The sequence below is a fragment of the Mus musculus genome, chromosome 1 (genome assembly GCF_000001635.26).
Source record: "Mus musculus strain C57BL/6J chromosome 1, GRCm38.p6 C57BL/6J".
NCBI lineage: Eukaryota > Metazoa > Chordata > Mammalia > Rodentia > Muridae > Mus > Mus musculus.
This window is the reverse complement of record NC_000067.6, coordinates 53,628,729-53,648,952: the sequence shown is the minus strand read 5'-3', so window position 1 is coordinate 53,648,952 and position 20,224 is coordinate 53,628,729. Positions and strand designations below refer to the sequence as shown.

At 39.0% G+C, this 20,224-nt stretch overlaps 1 protein-coding gene across 3 annotated transcripts in view; it reads left to right on the top strand.

Moving 5' to 3' along the window:
- Dnah7a (dynein, axonemal, heavy chain 7A) overlaps window positions 1-20,224 on the top strand; it is a 310,307-nt gene that overhangs the window by 58,349 nt on the left and 231,734 nt on the right. For all 3 annotated transcript variants that reach the window (XM_006496179.4, NM_001252070.1, XM_017321900.2), the window contains 7 exons: window positions 1,631-1,706; window positions 5,387-5,512; window positions 8,498-8,617; window positions 12,776-12,959; window positions 13,510-13,689; window positions 17,215-17,487; window positions 18,631-18,758. In XM_006496179.4, the coding sequence (XP_006496242.1) occupies window positions 1,631-1,706; window positions 5,387-5,512; window positions 8,498-8,617; window positions 12,776-12,959; window positions 13,510-13,689; window positions 17,215-17,487; window positions 18,631-18,758 (1,087 nt within the window). The remainder of the gene's footprint in view (window positions 1-1,630; window positions 1,707-5,386; window positions 5,513-8,497; window positions 8,618-12,775; window positions 12,960-13,509; window positions 13,690-17,214; window positions 17,488-18,630; window positions 18,759-20,224) is intronic.

Here is a 20,224-nt window from a genome sequence, read left to right as displayed (position 1 = left end):
ATATGTACTACTTCTTCTTCTTTTTCTTTTCTTTTCTTTTTTCTTTTTTTTCCAGTTAGGGTTTCTCTGTATAGCTCTGGCTGTCCTAGAACTCACTCTGTAGACAAGGCTGGCCTCGAACTCAGAAATCTGCCTGCCTCTGTCTCCCAGATGCTGGGATTAAAGGCATGTGCCACCACTGCCTGGCTTAGAATATGTACTTCTAAGAAAGGGTTTCCAGTTGTTTATGATAGTTGTGATAGAGCATTCATGATGAGTGCCCCACTAAAGTCTGGTGAAATCAGAATGCATTGAGTGATTTAGCCTTCCAGAGAATAGGCAGTTAAAGTATGAAAGAGAACACCAAATGCAGTGAGGAGGAGACCAAAGGAAGAGAAGGTCATCTTGACTTAGGGTACACTCTAGAATCTTCTTAACTAACTCTGCTGTTGTAGCATGGGAGTTGGGGGTGAAACAGGGTCTCCCCAAGTAGCCAAGACTGACCTTAACTTGCTATCTAGCTTAGGGTGGTTTGAACTTGTGATCTTCTGGCCTCTGTCTACCTAGTCCTTGGGATCCAAGTGTATAGCATTCCTAGCTCCTGAATGGAGTCTTGAAACTTGAGAAATGTCTGCTAGCTAATATGTTTAGTCCAGGCAATGACACAAGCAACGGCAGACAAAGGCTGTTCTAGACTTGTGAGCCACTATGATGGCCAAAGCCTAAGGTGCATTTGGGGAAAAGGGAAAGTATCTGAAAAGGGCTTGAGTGCCTCTTTTTAAAGCATTTGAATGTAACAGGACAGTCTGAAGAATTTTAAGCAGGGGGCAGCTGCACATTGTTGCATTGCAGAAAGCGCATCTTGAAAGACAGGCAGGAAAATGAACTGCTTGTGATTGAAGGCACAGCAGACAGGAGCAGAGGGAGCTTGCTGTGCTGATTTTATAATGCCTGTGTGACACTCTTATGTAGTTTCAAATGCAAAAAGGCAATGTGTGTTTTTCCAAGGGATGAAATTCCTCTCTTTTTGCTGACCTACAATTCAACAAGAGTGCTTTTGATGGAATAACTATAAAGGAAAATATAAAATTAAAGTCAATTATCACTTCCAAATGAAGCAATAGGAACACATTGTTAAGAAAAAGAACACAGACACAGACTTTTTTCCTCACAAAATTGTCTCATAAATGTACAAATTTCTCTTTATTACAGAACTAACAGGTTTTTAAAAATATTTTTTTATTATGTATTTTCCTCAATTACATTTCCAATGCTATCCCAAAAGTCCCCCATACCCTCCCCCCCTTCCATTCCCATTTTTTTTTTTTTTGGCCCTGGCGTTTCCCTGTACTGGGGCATATAAAATTTGCGTGTCCAATGGTCCTCTCTTTCCAGTGATGGCTGACTAGGCCATCTTTTGATACATATGCAGCTAGAGTCCAGAGCTCCGGGGTACTGGCTAGTTCATAATGTTGTTCCACCTATAGGGTTGCAGATCCCTTTAGCTCCTTGGGTACTTTCTCTAGCTCCTCCATTGGGAGCCCTGTGAACTAACAGTTTAAGTGATCAATTTTAATAGAATTATTTTTCTCAGAAATATGCTGTAATTAATCTAAGGTTATTCATCCCAACTTTTCAATTTTTTTCTTAGTTGACTTTGTTTTAAAAGATCCCAGAGAAAAAGATGATGATGGCAAGATAACTGAACTCCCACCTCACCGTGCTGAGTAAGTGAGCATGTGTCCTAATGGCATTAACTCTGTATGACAAACGATATATAACTACTGCCAGATTTAAAAAAGATATTCTCATGTTTGTATTTCCTCATATATGCATACATTTCTCATATATGTGCTTTATATATTTTTATATTACATATTTATAAATATATTATCTATATTTTTATTTATTTTATTTAAATATATATTTTCTTCAGGGACTTTGCTAAGGTGAAACTATGGGAAGGAAAATATACTATCTCATTATGTTAGGGTTGCCATTGCTGTGAAGAGACATCATGACCAAGGCATATCTTATAAAGCCAACATTTAATTGGGGCTGGCTTATGGGTTCAGAGGTTCAGAGTCCATTATCATCATGGTAGGAAGCATGGCAGTGCCCAGACAGGCATGGTGATGGACAACCTGAGAGTTCTACATATTCATCCAAAGAAAACTAGGAGCAGACTGTTTTCTAGGCAGCTAGGAAAAAGGTCTCAACGTCCGTGTCCACAATGACACACTTACTCCAAAAGGGCTACACTTAGTCCAACAAGGCCATACTTCCTAATAGTGCCACTCCCTGGGCCAAGCATTTTCAAACCACCATACACATCAAAGGGCTAAATACTTTACCCCTCCTTTTAGTACGTTTTAAGGTGAGCCTGCCTTCCTAGAGGAAATTCCACTCTCTTGTGGAGTAGCTCTTTGGTGGAGTGATCGACTGTTCAAACAACTTGGCTCAGTCTGAGCACCTTGGTAAAATCAATCACCCATAGTATGTTGATGTCAGATTAAGGAAATAAACAAACACATTTCTCCTTAGTCTCATTTAATCAAGAGGAAGCCCAGATTTGTATTCTCTACCCTACTCTTTCTTTGTATTTTTTTTCTGTTGTTGTTCTGTCTTTCTGCTATAGGAGTGTGAACCTGTGCCTGTCTGAATATTGTCTCATGATTCTGAGTGTCCCTGTCTCTTTGTCTCTGTGTGTATCCCTGTGAGCTTGTCCCTAATAAAGGGCTTCCTGAATGTTGTCTTGCGACTCCCCCCCCCCACCTCATTGCTGTGTGTGTCCCAAATAAAGGGCTTTACCCCTTCTCTTTTATTAAACAATACAGAAGCCATCTCATGGGGGAATCAATGAGAGATATTTACAGGAATCTTTGTAATGCTACTTTTTCCTCCTATTTTTATTAAATTATTATCCCAGTAAGTGTATGTAATTTAAGGTTACAGTTATGTATTAATTTAGATTGTAAAAGTTAATTACATAAGAAATCTAAGGTTTGTTTTTACATTGTTCACTTAAAAGCAGATTAAACAAATAGATTGAGCACACAGTAGGATAGCAGTCTTAAATTTAAGTGACCTTAAGGTGCATTATTATTTCTGACTGTGAGGTCCAGCAAACAATTCCCTTTTCTTTGAATGTAAGAGTTTTTGTTTTGTTTTGTTTTGTTGTTGTTTCTTAATCAAAATGTGTTGTCATACAACTGAATTAACCCATTTATGCTTTTGTAGCTTGGGTTGTCAGCTTGGCATACTCAACCAGAGAAGTGATCTCACCTAACAGCTACTAGAGAGCCCTGTCAAGGCCACTATAGTATTCTCCCATTTGACTAGGTGGTCATAAACTCATTGAGGAACCAGATGAAAGATCACACACTGCCTCATGTTTCTAGCATTTCTCGCCTCTAACCATGAACTAACTTACTTTCTTTCTCTTTCTTTCTTTCTTTCTTTCTTTCTTTCTTTCTTTCTTTCTTTCTTTCTTTCTTTCTTTCTTTCTTTCTTTCTTTCTTTCCTTCCTTCCTTCCTTCCTTCCTTCCTTCCTTCCTTCCTTCCTTCCTTCCTTCCTTTCTTTCTTTCTTTCTTTCTTTCTTTCTTTCTTTTCTCTCTCTCTCTCTCTCTCTCTCTCTCTCTCTCTCTCTCTCTCTCTCTTTCTTTCGGCTTATGGCCAAAGACAATAATAAAATCCAGGCATTAAATTGCCTGTCTCATTTCTGTTTCCTATCCTCATTTTCTTCCTACTACAGAGGTAACACACTAACTGCCAGTTAGGGAGCGGGACAATGGAATCTGATTTCTCTTTGTTACATGGGGTCATCATGTGTGGCACTTGGGCCACCAGTAGGCCTATGTAGGAGACTTGGGAATTATATTAGTGGTTATATTTATGCAACAACCAGATGTAGGGAAAAGAGGAAGTCTTGACTGCCTAAATCAAGTGTTAAACAAAATTGATGATAAAATTATGGACATAAAGTGGACATATTCAAGTATACAGATGATTGAAAATACTTTAAGTCAAACATGCATTTGATATACCTGACCATGGAGTACCACAGTTTAGTGATACAGTGTGCTACAGATCCATTCATGAGTACCTTGCCAGCTGCACAGTGGGCTACCCCACAGTGCACTGCCTAGCATCTTCAAAGCCAGCTCAGGATAAAATCAAAATCCAAATGTGTTGCTTTTCTAGCATCATAGAGCCAGAAATCTCAGAAGTCCAAATATGGTAAGGATATCCCACAGAGGATATCTTACATATTTGAAAACATGTAAATATATTTGAAAATATGTTTTCAAATAAGAATGGTTGTGTGTGTGTGTGTGTGTGTGTGTGTGTGTGTGTGCATGTGTGCATGTGTGCGCAAGTACATGTGTGTGATTTGTAAATGATTTGGCTTTAACTGTCAATTTGACAATTTAGAATCACCAGGATGAGAGTTCTAATAAAGAACTATTTATATCAGGTTCTATTATAAGCATATCAGTGGAGGATTGTCTTGGTTGTTCATGTATAGAAGAAAACTTAGCCCATTGTTGGTGACATCATTCTCTACATTGGGTTCTGAACTATTCAGCATGCATATATTAGTTCTTTGCTCTTGACTGTGTATGATGCAATAGCTGTTCTGAGATTTTTCCTTTGTGACTTTCCTTCTACAATGGGTTACAACTTGGAATTGTAAACTGAAAACTTCTCTTTCCCTTACATTGCCTTTTGTCAGAGTATTATATCAAAGCAACTGAAGTGAAGCTGTAGCCTCCATTTAGAAAAGCTAGCTTGCCATTGTTTGCAGTTTATCATTGTACATTATTTACAAGTGGGAGAGAATGCACCTATCACTGCAGAGATGTGCCTCAGGGGAGGAGATGAAGGGTGGGGCTGTGATCAGGATGAATGAAAAAAAAAGTAGTAGAAATTGCAAAATATGTAATTATATTCTACAATATATACTCTGTGGTTAGCACAACTTAATCTTGACAATAATCATGAAGTTTGTTTTAAATATTTAAATACAAGGTATTTTTGTCTCTAAATACCTCTGAATGTGAGGCCAGACAAAGCAAACCAGTTAGGGGAATGGGATCCATAGGCAGGCGACAGATTCAGAGACAGCCCCTGCTACAGTTGTTGGGGGACCTACATGAAGACCAAGCTGCATATCTGCTACATATGTGTAGGTACATATTTTGTAATTTCTAAGAGATGATAGTAGAACAAAAATGATTATTATTCAAAATATATCTTTATTATAAAAAATACTTTTTGTAGGGCTTAGGACTAGACACAGGACCTTGGGTGATCTAGGCAAGTGCTCTACTACTGAGCCAAATGCCCAAACCAATGCTGCTTTTGATTTTTAGGGAGGGTACTCAGTTTTTCTTTGTATTTCAGAATGGAAGTCTTGCCAAAGCCATGGAGGAGGTCTTTCCTATCTGCATGCAGTTACATTAGGGATCACTTGAATGCAATGAACCCAATGATGCTGGCCGTGCTAGATCTGTGGCATAGCACTTTTAAGTGAGTATTTCTGGGCTTTTTGAAACTAAGAAAAGCTTAGGTTTATTTATTTAATGCCTGTGAGTGATTTGCCTACAGGTATGTGTGTATACTGTATGCTGGGTACCTGGGGAGGGCATTGGATTTTCCCTAGGTCTGGAGTTAGGGTTGACTGTAAGCCTGCAGTGTTGGTTCTAGGAGATGACCTGGGTTTGTGCAATAATAGGTGCTTTTAACCAAAAAGCCATCATCTATGCCCTCTTACTAATTTTTTAAAAAATTATGCATTTTAGTCATATCTGGTTTATTTCTTTTATTATTTTAATTGTAAATTAAAATATAATGCAAATATGAAAACATGGTTTTAATAAATAATATGTAACATTTAGAATAATAAGTGAACACTGTCTTTTACATCTAACTCATCGTACATGTCTTCTGTGTCTAATCACCGTGGGTGGTTTAAGGATACTCCTAGCTAAGGGACTTAGTGTCCATTCCTTGTTTTGAGTGACCCATAACATTAGCTGCTGCAGTGCTCGGAACACTTCACAAACGTGATAAACATTGCTCAAATTAATAGCCTGCAACTGAAGTCCCCTGACAGCTGATGGAGAGTGTAGCCTGCCTCCCAGGAGTATCTAGTGGGGCCCGAGCAGCTGTGGACAGGAAAGGCTTAGCAGAGGTGGATATGAAGGTTTCTTGGTGCACCTGGAACAACAAGCTTTGCCCCTTCAGCAGAAGAGGACCTGCCATGTGGTCCGGGGATGATAGCTTAACATGCTCTCTCTCAGAGGCCTGTTACAAACTCACAGAAGTACTCCTCTCCAGCAATATGCCGACATGGAGACATGGCTTAAACTTTACCGAAGTAACGCAAATTTAAATTTCTTAAAGACAACCTTCCTTTAGACGCCCTAAAACCTGGGGCATCCCTGCACCTATGAGAACTGTGACGTCGTGTTTCCTCCTCACAAGCCAAAGAAGTGACACACTGAACAGTTGCAGTGCTGAGGACATTTTCTACATTGTTCTGTGGATGTCCCCTGTGGTGGTTTGAATATGCTTGGCCCAGGGAGTGGCACTATCAGGAAGTGTGGCTTTGTTGAAGGAAGTGCATCACCATGGAGGTGGGCTTTGCAGCTCTTCTCAGTGCAGAAAAGCCAGTCTTCTAGCAGCCTTCAGATCAAGATGTAGAACTTTCAGCTCCCCCCACGCCATGCCTGAGTACATGCTTCATTGCTCCTGCCTTGATGATGATGGAGTAAATCTCTGAACCACTGAACCTATACGCCAGCCCCAATTAAATGTTGTCCTTTATAAGAGTTCTTGGTCATGGCATTTCTTCACAAAACCCAAACTAAGACACCCTCATATGTACATGCATCCCACAGACACATTCTACAATGGGTGATTTGTTGCAACGTCTTAAAGCGTAAGTGTTTAACAAATTTTTTACATATAAATGAAGATATGTTCTATTATTTCCCCCCCAAAGTATCTTACCAAGCATCCCTGTGACTGATCTGGGATTCAGCAAGTCCTATGTCTTTATATATTCACAAAGGTGTAGGATTTGGGGGATCTGGGGCTTCCTTGGCAGAGAGCTTCCCCTCCCCAGGCTCCCTGCTCCTCAGGGCTTCCTTTTGAAGAAGTGTTATTACTTGGTATTAGAAGCCAGCATATGCCAGCAAGATTTTGCTGACAGGATCCTGATATAGCTCTCTCTTGTGAGGCTACGCCAGTGCCTGGCAAATACAGAAGTGGATGCTCACAGTCATCTATTGGATGGAACACAGGGCCCCCAATGGAAGAGCTAGAGAAAGTACCCAAGGAGCTAAAGGGGTCTGCAACCCTAAAGGAAGAACAATAATATGAACTAACCAGTACCCCCAGAGCTTGTGTCTCTAGTTGCATATGTAGCAGAAGATGGCCTAGTCAGCCATCAATGAGAAGAGAGGCCCTTGGTCTTGGGAAGATTATATGCCCCAGTACAGGGGAATGCCAGGAAGCAGGAGTGGGTGGTCTGGGCAGCAGGATGGAGGGAGGGTATAGGGGAGTTTCAGGATAGCATTTGAAATGTAAATGAAGAAAATATTTAATAATAATAAAAAAGAAGCCAGCTCTGAATGCATCAAGCTTTATCACCCTTTCTGTTCTAACCCTTCTGGTTTCTGTGAAAGTTCAGTTTAAATTCTCACCAAATTCCAGTTACTATACTCTTCCACTTAGCAGTGATGCTCCCCAATGTCGTATTTCTGTTGAATATATATATATATATATGGCTTTAAAATTTGAGTCACTGTTATGGTTTTTGGTCTGAAAGGTCCCCTATGAAGCTCATATGTTTCAACTTCAGGCTTGTTCTCAGTTCCTCAGTATTCAGAGAAGGCTGCGGGGAGAGAGTGGATGGAGAGGGCTCTGGCCTCAGTAGATTAATCAGTTTGTGAGCTCACCATCCGTAGGCCTGTTGGGAAAGGAAGGAAACTCAGGAACTAAGGAGGTGGGTCTTAGCTGAAGAGTGGATCCTGGAGGCCTGCCCTCAGAGACTGTATCTTGTCCTCAGGTCCTTCACTTTCAAAAGCTCTTTGCCTTTCTCCCTTTTTCCCAGCTGCCTTGGCCTCCCTCCTCACAGCTGCCTTGGCCTCCCTCCTCCCAGTTGCCATGAGATGAACATTTCTGTGTCACCGTTGTCACTCCACCATGAAGCTCTGCTTCACCACAGACCCTGAAACAAGAGAGCCAAGCAACAGATCATGAACTGAAACTTTGGAAATCAGGAGCCAAAACAACCATTCTGTCCTTGTCTTTCTCTCGCATTGTGCCACAGCAACAGAAAACTGACCACCACAGAAAATCTCATGTTCTTGACAGTTGAGTTTTATAGAGTACAGATTTTGATGATAAATCTAGGAATATGGTATTTTTCAGAACAGACAAATTAGCAAAATCATAAATACCACAAAATCTTTATCTTAAATTGCTGTTTATTTTTATCTCTTGCAGGAAATTACGTTTAGTTGACATAGAAGAGTTTCACAGCTGCCAGGATGCATTAGAGCTGTCAGAATTTCAGAACATTGTCATTAAACACATGGAATCTGCCAAGGAGACGCTACTTAAAACGTAACGTTTTGGACTCTCAGTAGGAATGTTTAAGCTTAAAGATGTGATTGGTGAAGTGTTTCATTTCAACAACTTTTAGAAAATCCACTTCAACAGGGTTTGTTTGTTTTTTTAAAAAACACATTTCTGTCTCAGAGTTAAATTTGTCCTTAGTTATCTTGGTCTGTAACGTGTCCAGATGTTGCAGACAGCAACAAGTAGAAAGAAGTTTAAATGCTTGTCACTAACAGAGGCCTTCTTGTAAATTTGTTGCTATGGCCTCTGCACTGTGAGCTGGTGGACACCAGGCAGAAACGATCATGCTCTAGTCACCACCAGGCTTTGTGTGACATCTACATGCCAGGCACAAGCTGTGCTCTCTCATGGCTTTGGGTGGGGAACATAAAAACATTTAGAGGATGACCCAGAAGGGAATGCATATGACTTTAAAAAGTTTGTGACTTCAATGATATTAGATCTATTAAAAAACAATTAAATATCTCCTTGGATTGGTCCTTCAGAATGGAATAGACACATATGATAATTAATTACATAGGTGCCAGACAATTACATGGGGCCACATAGGACAATTGTCTTTAGCTTGATCATTAATTTATTAAATATAGGACATTAAAATTAGGTCAAATTAAAATTAACAAAAGACACAAAAGTTTTGACCACCTCATAATTTCTAAAAGTTAAGTAGAAATGTATGTTGATCATTTAAGATTTTTAATTTTTTTTCTCCAATAAATTAAAATAATAATACTTTTTAAAAGTTAACCTTTTAATTTGATTATATATTAAGTTATATACCGTTGACAGAAAAATAAAAGTAGAGAGCAGATAAAGAATGGAGCTGTATAACAGTGCAGAGCAGATGATGACATCTTCAGGACAGGCCATGGATGGATTACCTCAGCCTGTAGCTCTGAGGACAAACCCCACCTCAAACTTGAATGAGATGGTGTCACAGAATAGAGTAGAGCTCAAAACTTCATTGACTTTTCTGATAAGAATGTAGATTGGTTATCATTGTGTGTTCCCACTCCTGGTGCATTCACACTGACTCGAAACACAGTTTGGTGAGCCAGGATGTGTTCATCATTACTGAAAGGCAGAAACCAGCTCACAGCAGACAAACTAGTGAAGTGAACTAGTGCCCTGCAGGTCCCCCTGGCCCTCAGCAGCTGCTATGCTCTGTCCACTTTCTAGACCTGCATCTCTATTTTTCTAGCTCTTCATTCACACCCCTGTAGTTTTTCTGACTTTCTTCACCTCATTGTCTCCTAAAAGGGGGACTCCCTGAGTCTTTTTCATCTTTACATCTACATCAATTCCATCATCCCGTTGGGCTGACCCACTGCAGCATCACATCTGTCCTCTGAGCTCTAGGCCCTTGCCAAGCACACAGAGCATATCCACCTATGTTCAAGTCACATCATGTCCATAACAATTACGTACTCTCTTCTAAGTCTGAGGTTCTTGGTCTGGACCATTGCCAGAGCACCCTAAACTCTGTGGCTTTTAAAAATCCTTATTGTTCATCTACAATTTCTCATTCCCTCCACACTGATCATAGCAGAGTACTATTTTTTGAGATATTATTTACTTACCATGACATTCACTTTTGTATAGGTGTAGAGCTGTGGCTTATATAGCATTCATACAACTGGGCAGTCATCACCACTAAGTTCCAGAAGGTTTTCTTTGCCCCAAAGCAACACTTTTTCCCTTGGCAGGCATTCCCCTTGTTCTCCATCCCACAAGCCTCTGCTGATCACTGATCCTAGTTTTGTGTCTGTTAACTTTTCTATTTGGGAAATTACATTTCAGCTGTATGTGGCCATTTCTTTTGGGTTTCTTATGGGAAGCATGTTTTTAAGCTTGTCTATGGTGTAGCACTGTGCTGGTTAGTTTTTGTCAACTTGATACAAACTAAAGACACCTGTGAAGAGGGAACCTCAAATGAGGACTTGCTTCTATCATACGACCATGGTCCCTTCTTGTCTTGAGTTTAGTTTGCTCTTTTTCTTTTGAAATATCTAGTGGAAATTGCTTGTATTTTAATATAGATGCTTAGAGCTAAAAATTCCCACTGTTCATTGATGTTTGTTTATTCCTCAGTTTAGTATATAATAATGTCATACTCACTCAAATTATTTTTGTAATTGGTCTTGTGATTTTTGTCTCTTTATGTCTGTGTATAGCTTATCTCCACATACTTGTGACTCTCCAGTCATCATGTTTTGATTTCTAGTTTTGCAGCTCAATCTTTTTATATCTATTAAGACCTATTTTCTGACTACCATTCATTGAGATGCCATCTGTGTCCCTTTTATCTTAATTCCCATTGCTTCTGCCATGGGCAGGCCCATTTTTACTGTGTGTGTTTGCACACACATGCACATATGTACATTCAAGCAATCATGTGTGCTGAGATGCCCACACATGTGCATGTGATGTTGTCCTTAGATGTCTCCACCTTGTTTTTAGAGACAGGTTTTCTGATTGGCTGAGGTTTGTGGGTTTGACTTTACTGGCTCTCTGGAAACCCCAGAGTTCCTCCAGTCTCTGTCCAACCAACACTGGAGTCTGGAGTGCACTGCTTTACTGGTGTTTTAATGTGTGTTCTAGGGACTGAACTCAGGTCCTCATGCTTACTCAGAAAGGACTTTACCAGCTGAGCTATCTTCCTAGCTGGCGGTTACCCAATATTTAGATAGCGCAGTGGTTCTCAACTTCCTCATGCTGTGACCCTTCAATACAGTTCTTCAGGCTGTGGTGACCCCCTACCATAAAATTATTTTGTTTGTACTTCATAACTGTAATTTTGCTACTGTTATGAATAATAATAACATATATATGCATATGTGATTTGCAGGATATCTGACATATGACCTCTGTGAAAGAGTCATGTGACTCTCAAAGAGGTCACAACCCACAGGTTGAGAATCATTGAGATAGACCCTTGCAAATTATAAATGACTTCTCCATTCCTGTGTTTCTGTAAATGTTCCCCTTCATTTTAGTATCTCTCATTTGTTGACAAAATAATAAGTACAGCTTCTTAACTTGTTTTGAAAACTTGCATTGTGACTCTTATCTCTCTTGTCCTCCCCTCTGAGCATCCTTTGACCTTGGGCTTATGGAAACATAGCATGAGTTCTTTTAGCTTTTACCCTATTTCTACCTCAAATGCTTCTGCTAGGGCTTTGGTAATTACTATTTTCATTGTAAAGCCTTTCTCCAAGATTTAAACGTAAAGTGTCTCTCTGTCCTTTGACTTCTAGCTATTTCCCATGATGCACCTACTGCTTTCATTATTATGAGCTGAAAAAATGATGTAATATCTTTTTATACCTTCTGAAATACTGTGCATAGGACATAAGTGGACTTGCAGTACATGTAAAGCAAAAGTTTATATTTAGAACTTAGATTTCTTCTGTTAGGACACTCTGATCATTTCTATCAACTATTGTTTAAAAGTTCATTATCCCTCATGGCAGAAAGTATCAGCGTTCTTTAATCTTGCAGTACCAACAAGGATTTTATAAGCTGAAAACTTCAGTGATTTTCAACATGAGGTACCTACATATGAAATTGCACCATTATTCTTTTATTACAAGGACACATACACCTTTGAAACTTCATTTTAAAACAGTCATTCTTTCAGTATTTCACATTAAGGGAAATTGGGAAAATAAAATCCATGATGTTTTTGATTTGTGCCTTGTTTTTAAGCTAAATGGGAAATGGGAACATGGCATACCATGTGAGTTTAACTTGGTATAAGCTAGCTCTTTGATCAGTTACTCACTCTATGGCTTTAAACTAACAGATATTCCATGGGGATCATTTAAGAGCCTGGAGAGAAGTGTCCAGTAAGGTTATTGCCTATATTTCTTCAAAACCTGCAGGAACTGTAATTGCAAAGGTAGATTTATGTCTTACAGCACACCATTATTGAGTCATTTTCTATTGGATATGACTTAAAATTTCTTTTCCTTGGAGAAGTGAAATACTCTAACACTTAGGGCTCAGAGAGGGGATAATGTCACTTAGCAATATACCCCTTTATGAAGACCTTTGGATGTCTAGAATTTACTGTTAATGCTTAATGTAAGTGGAAATATACACTGAGAGTATTGACTTCTAAATGTCTTTTGTTCTTTCAAGGTGGTTTCCAGAAGTGCAGAATATTTTTAACCAAGGCAATAAAAAAAAGCAATTGCCAACTGGCAAGAGCACTGCCAAATTGGACTCTTTTTTCAACTGCGCTGCTACACTCATGACCTTACAGCTGCAGGACCTCATTCTTGTCTCCATGCAAGACTTCACAGACCTCATCGCCCAACCTCTGGTAAGTCCAGCTCAGCTAGCAGGTGTGCCTTTGAAAGGTGTGCCCTTTCAGAAAGGAAACTGGCAAGGTAGCTTTTCTGATGAGATAGCAGGATGGAATAGAATCTTCAGATCTATTACACTTGCATGCTAAAAGGTTAGGTCAATTTGAACAGTTTGGATAAGATTATCATCACAATGGTGAGGATTTGGGTAAATACTTGGGGGATGGTTGAGTTTTGAAGGCTTGGGTATAGCTTGCTTTGAGGAGTTCCTTTTATCTCAGGAAGGAGACTGTTTCCTACAGCATGAACAGTGCCTTAGGATCAATGTGCTTGACCCACTAGTTAACCTCTAGGTCCGGTAAGACAGTACCAAGCAGTACCAAGGATGTCAATCACTCCTGCAGTTTTTTTTCAGTAGGATTTGCACTTGTTTAGGTGTCTCAGGTACAAGAGAAAGTGCGTTCTGAGTATTTAATTGGGGCTGGCATAATTTTCATTCACAGCAATTAATCTCCACATCTCTATATCTCTATGTATACCTATGGTTATTTTTATTTAATTTTACAGGAATCAATTAGAGTTTTTGAACATCCAGGTTTCATCATGAGGCTGGTTCTTGATAAAGAGGCCATTAAGTTTGAACCCGAGTTTAATGAATACATAGATAGTCTTATAAATATCTATGAAATCATGATTAAGGCTGTCAGCTTTGTGCCAAGAGTTGAGACAAAATTGTATTCCCAATGGGTAAGTAACAAGGATATTCTGATTGCTGCCCTGGAAGTTCACCCCCATCACACCTCACAGCCTATCTTAGCCTCTAGTAGACGCATCACTTAGCTGGGGTTTGGAGTGGTTATTCTTAATTTTTATATTAAAAAAAAAGAGACAATAGGGTTTTTGTATATTCCTAAATGATTTTTTTTTATATGCAGTATGTGCTTATCTTATATGTAATTCACGACTTGGTTTTGTGTTAGCCAATTTTATGTCAACTTGACACAAGCTAGAGTCCTCTGAGAGGAGGGAGCCCCAACTGAGAAACTACCTCCCTAATGTCAGTCTGGAAGGCATTTTCCTAATTAGTGATTGATGGGCACATTTGCCTGGCGGTCCTGGAACCTAAAAGAAAGCAGAATGAGCAAGCCATGGGGAGCAAGTCAGTAAACAGCACCCCTCTATCACTTCTGTCTTAGCTCCTGCCTCTAATTTCCTGTTCTCTTCAGTTCTTGCCCTTGATATCCTTCGATGATGGACCATGATGTGGAAGTATAAACAAAATAAACCCTTTGGTCCCCAACTTGCTTCTGGTCATGGTGTTACATCATAGCATAGAAGCCCCAACTGGACAGGTTTAGATTACTTAACATTTTGACTATAAAATTATACATGGCTATTCTTTTCTAATGAAAGACAGAAAGGAAGTGAATCTGGATGGGAGAAGAGTTGGAGGGACTGGGAAGAGTTGAGAAATGGGAAACTGTGTCCAAATTATACTGTATGAGAAAATAATTTGTGTTTAATAAAAGAGGAAAAAGAATAAAAAATAAATTATACATTGGGAAGACAATGTCCCCTTCAGCGGAAGCAACTATTTTATTTATTTTCTAGAAATTTTATTATTCTTCGTACAAACAGACTTGGACATTTTTTGATGGCCCTTACTACTTACTAATTAAATTTTTTTGGTTTTTACATATACTAATTCTTTTCCATTCTGAGTTTAGAATTCACTAATTCTAAATTTCCATTCAGAATACCACTGTCTGTGGTCTTGGCCTGTGTGATTCTGCTGTTGGTAGAACTCTGCCCATGGTGGCTAATACCTCTGGGTTCTTTCCCTTTTTACTATGTGACAGACATAAGACCTCAGGACATCTCTGTGGCTGCTGCCCAAGTTGGCTTCTCTGGGATTTGGTAATCATTTGAAAGCTCTGGAAGGCTCAGCTTTGACTGAACAATTTTTGACTTAATGATACTTTAGACACACTGGTTCTGTGCTTATCCAAGTTAGAGACTAGAATTCTGATAGTGGACTGCTACGGCTACTATTTCTTTCTCTATCATAGGCAAATTCCTCATCCCCTGCCCCCTCCCACCTCCAATTAAAAGGTTCTGTGTCCTTTAAGTTTTGTCAAGATATGTCTCCTGAGAGTGCTACTTTGCTCTACTCTGACACTTTGTCTTCTGACAGCCATACTCTGCCCCCATGCCCTCCTTGCTGGGGAATCAACAAATCTTTGACCATAAAGATGGTTGAAGTCTTCAGGCTCATGCAAGCACACAATGACCTGCTCCCATTTTGGCTCCATAGCTCCCCCCTCCCCTTTTACTTTTATTCCTTGTGATATATTAGAAGAACCAAATTTAGTAATTTTCTTAAATACTCATGTATTCTGAAATAGTTGTTTTCTGTTTATTGGTTCTTCATATTACCACATTTTGAAGTCTGTCAAAATTTACTGCTTGCTTTGCCTTTGCATAACTCCAACTCATTTATTGCATTTATTCCTAATATTTTACCCTTTTTTGAGAACAGAAATTGTCAAGGTAGCTTATGAAGCACACTGATATAGCAAGTTAATAAGATAAGAATTACAAATGAGTGTACACAATGAGTTTAAATTAGTATGAAAATATGTAATTTAGACTTTTGAGAAGAGAATATTTGTTTTGTGTCAGATTTATAAAGCTAGGACTTGCATGGGGCATTGTATGTGGGGTAATGGTTTTGTCAACTTTACTTGGTCACATTTTTAAAAATAAAAATTACAGAGTTGTCTATGATCACTACCCCTAGATGTCTCTAGGTGATTTGAGTTTCAGCCAGATTTTGAAATAAATTATAAGACTAGTTTGAATAAAATAATTACATGGTGTCTCAATGACCTTTGGCAGTAGATGCAGGAGCAGATATATATTTCTGTTCATTAATATATTTGATAGGAATGGAAAATAGATTAAAATACACTTTTATTTCCCATGGAAGGCAAACTGGTAAGGGATGAGGCACCATGAGTCTAAGCTCATAACTGTCTTATGATCTAATATGATATTCTTTGAACACCTGAGGTATCACATGAAATATCATTTTTCTTACCTCTCAATGGGCACTAATTAAATTTAATATTAGAAATTTCAGGTGATTCTCAGTCTGAAAATCTAATTATGTCTAGAAAAATAGCTCTATTTTAGAAATTAGACAAGCTGCTAAAAACGTAAGCAACAGTCTACGATGAGTATTAATGACCTTCACAGGAGAACCCATAAATCCACCTTGCACACAGCCCATTGTGTGGGATGAAGTACTCTAAACTGTTTTGTAGAAGAGACAATACCAAGTGCATCCTGAGCCCAAGACTGAGGGACTGATCAAGGTGCTAACATTCAGTAGTGTTCCTATAAACAATGTAGCTTTCAGCCACTGATCTTCTGAAGTGCCCAGTAGGAGGCATAGCAGGCAGGCACCCACTGGATACCTAAGGTGGTGAGATCAATTTCGGTGTCATAGAAAGCCCGCCATAGACTGATTTCTACTCATTACAGATTTAAAAATGCCTTTTTCTGGATGGCACAACACAGATGTTTCTAGGAGTTACCATGCAGATTATAAACTATGCCAACACATGTATTGATCCTCTTATTTACAAGGGGAAGGAGTTGAATGTTGATATTCATGTGCTAATTAAATTGTCCTCTTGTGCATTCTTGCTCACCATTATTCCAACCATGGTTGCAGAATAGGAATTTGGCAACTAAGGATCAGCTTCAAAGGCCACCTAGTGAGTCTCAATCTTTCTTTGGTTTGACCTCACTTGTCTGCTTCCTGAACAAAAGTTCAGTGTTTGAGGAGGGTGGTGATGGGGCTCTGCATGAGCATCTTCTTTTTAAGAGTTCAGGCCAAAGCCAGCCTTGGAAAGCTAGCACAGCAATGTTTGGGCTTTTCTGTTTTGCATCCTAGGTTTTATTTTTGCATATATTTTCAAATGACCACTTGCCCAATTGTACTGAAAAACAAAAACAAAACAAACAAAAATAAAACATCAGGTAGCCCTTATGGAAAACAAAAATTACACAAAACCTACAGTTTACAAAACTCCTCAGGTTGGATTGAAACATATTTCTATAGATTAGAGATTAGTAAATTACAACAGCCTTTTCTTGTGTATAGAAAAGGCAATATAGTAAGATTAACACTTTCCGGGAGATAATATAGTAGGGTTAATTTATCTAAAGGTACATGAAATAACATCATTTCCCTTCTCTGCTCAGGAAAGCAAATCTAAGCCAACAACCTTGAAGCCCATAATTCTGAATGAAATCATAGACACTCATAAGGAAAAGATTAGAGAGGTGATTTTACGAGAGAGCGTGGCGCCAACCGAGCACCTCAAAATGTATGACAAGTATCAGTTCTTGATTACTGGAAAAGCTGAGCGTGATATTGATGAGTTGCTGTTTCAAAATCAGAACTATGAGAGACTAATAGAGGAAATTCGCAAATACCAAAAGCTAGGAGAAGAAATACAGTACACATCTCAAAAGGTAATTGCCTGTTTTTCTATGACTCTTGATGGAAGAGAATGGTCTGTCTCAGGTGTAGTAACATCTAGTGTTAGAGCCCACAGTGATAAAACGAGGAGTGCTGTCAATAGGAGCATGTGCCCAGAACTGGTGACACTTGCCAGCATGGCGTGGGTCTCAGTGTCGAGCAGCTAGGACACATACCGTCCTTGTGCTCACATGCATGAGATGCCAGTGCAAGGTGAAAGGGATTTAAGAAACATGAATAGAAAGAAGCATAAGTATGGAATCCCCCACCCCCACCCCCCAGTTCCAAGAACCTGACTTTTAAATTTTACATTGACAAATGTTTTGGAAACAACAGCAATGACACCACAATGTACATCCTTCAATTACTAAAGATACTAAAGATTACTAAACATCCTCTCTTGGCCCCTTTATCAAAACCATTCTTCAGATTCCCTACTATGCCCATGTATTACTTTTTAAATATGAAACAAATAAAATATGTGAAACTCACTGCTGGATGGGGTGGTACACACCTGTAGTGCCAGCATTCAGGAAGCAGGCAGACTACAAGTTCATGACCTACAGTCTGGACTATAAAGCAAGACAATGTCTAAAAGCAAACAAAACTAATCGAAATAAAAAAAATAAAGGAAGTTAATTTTCATTCAGTTATCAATAACCTAATTTCCTAAACTTTAAAAAGCCATTATGATGATGATGGTGATGGTGATGATGATGAAATTTACTCATGATGGATGTAAAATACCAAGTATTTGTTGCTGGAAGTGGGGGAGAGGTGGGTCAGATATTAGAAACTCCCGCAGCCCAACATATGAATTTGTTATTATCTTCAGTTTGTTTTTGATACAGGATCTTGGCCTTTAGCCCAGGTTGCCCTGGAACTCACTATGTAGTCAAGGCTGGCCTCAAACTTATCCATTCTTCCTGGTTTTGTTGTCCAAGTTCAGGAGTTATACACCTGAACCATTATGCCTGGTTCAACAATTTAAAACCAAAAATCAAGAACCAAAAATCTCAAAACCTGACCTTATTACATTGCACACACAAATCAGCAGCCAGGAGAATAGAAACGAAGAGAGCCTCTTACTTATGCTTATTCCAATTCATGCTTCATAAATCTTTTTCACTCTGCAGACTGTTTGTTTGGGAATGTTTGAAATGCACTGTGAGGAACTGATCAGATCTTTGGTGAAGCGAGCAGATGTCATCTGTGGGAAACTGATAGCCAAGATGTTCCGAGATCACCAGGAAGTAAACACAATGTACGGGAGTACTGGGGTGGCTATGTTTGCATTCTAGGAGTGGTCTTTGTGTCACTTGGCAATGGAAGTGGGTCGAGCAGTGTCTCAGGGATTTCAAAGAAAGGGTTATGCTAAACGTGTTCTGCATGGAGTGACATTTTGTGATGCAGTTGTCAGGATGTTTTTTTGTTTTTAAACATATGCCTTCCTAATCATTTAAATTAATTATTGTGCTTCCATTCTTTTGCACAAGTCAGGTGGACATTCACTTCATACTTTAAAACTTGTGTAATCCATACATAAATTAGTTTTCAGAGTCGATCTGTATAGGAGCTGTGGGTGGACTCTAAGGAGTTGTGCTGTCAAATTCAAACTTTGTCATACTATCATTATTCTTTAGTGACAGGAGCTTAACCCAGGGGCTGGGTCCTCAATGAAGCAGCTTAGAGGGAAGATCATCCTTGGGGCAAGACTTGGTCTTATGAGAGAGTAGGGTTGCTCTCTATAATAACATATGCCTATCTTGACTTTAAGTTACTGAGGCCAGAAACTGCAGATCTGTTAACACTTATTGCTAACAGCATGGTTGATTAGGTAAAGGATTTATGCCTGCATTCCCTTCTCTATCCAGGAGGCCAGAGCCCTTCACTGGCCTGACTGGTTAACTCTTTGTTAGCCAGAGGGAAAGGAAAGGAAAAGAATAAAAATGCTTTATACAGGCAAATATGCACAGACATTCATACATCCATACTTTAGTCAGGCCCAACCATCTGTCTAAATCAACACCATAAGTATTCATGTATGCTTATATACGTACACATTTATCTATATGCACACATAGATACAGACAAAATATACATTTGGATGGATGGATAGATAGATGGATGGGTGGGTGGGTGGGTGTCAAGAGACCACCCTCCCCAAGCCAAACTATTCAACCAACAACTTTATTTCTTTTCTTTGGCCTTCTTAGACAAAAGATTCTTTAGAAATTTCCTCATAGATAAAATGGGAGTTATAGAAGGATGTTGATAGTAAGTTCAAAGTGGGATTTCATTCTAACATGCTCGGTACAAGTTCAAAGTAACAGCTTTTACATGGCCTTGCCTTATCATAGTGCACACCTGTGGTTATCCTTAGACCTAAATGTTTTTCCTTGAACACAAATTTGTCCCAAGCCTATTTCACTTTTTTGTGTAATTATGAAAGCTCATTGTGTTTCTTACTATGAAGCCTTTACTTACTATATGAGGAGTGGGCACATTCTAGTCTTGATTCTAACTTTATTACATCTGTCTAGCAAAGCAACTAAAACCATTACTTAAAACCTTCTTCCTGAAATTATTTGAACCAAATCAGGAATTCTATAGAGTCATTAATTCATCTAAACAGCATTAATTCTTGAAAGTTTATCTTTATGGTGATCTGCAGGAAATCTGATCAATAGGGTGGGCTAATGCTCAGGTATCGTTATATTAATTTAATAA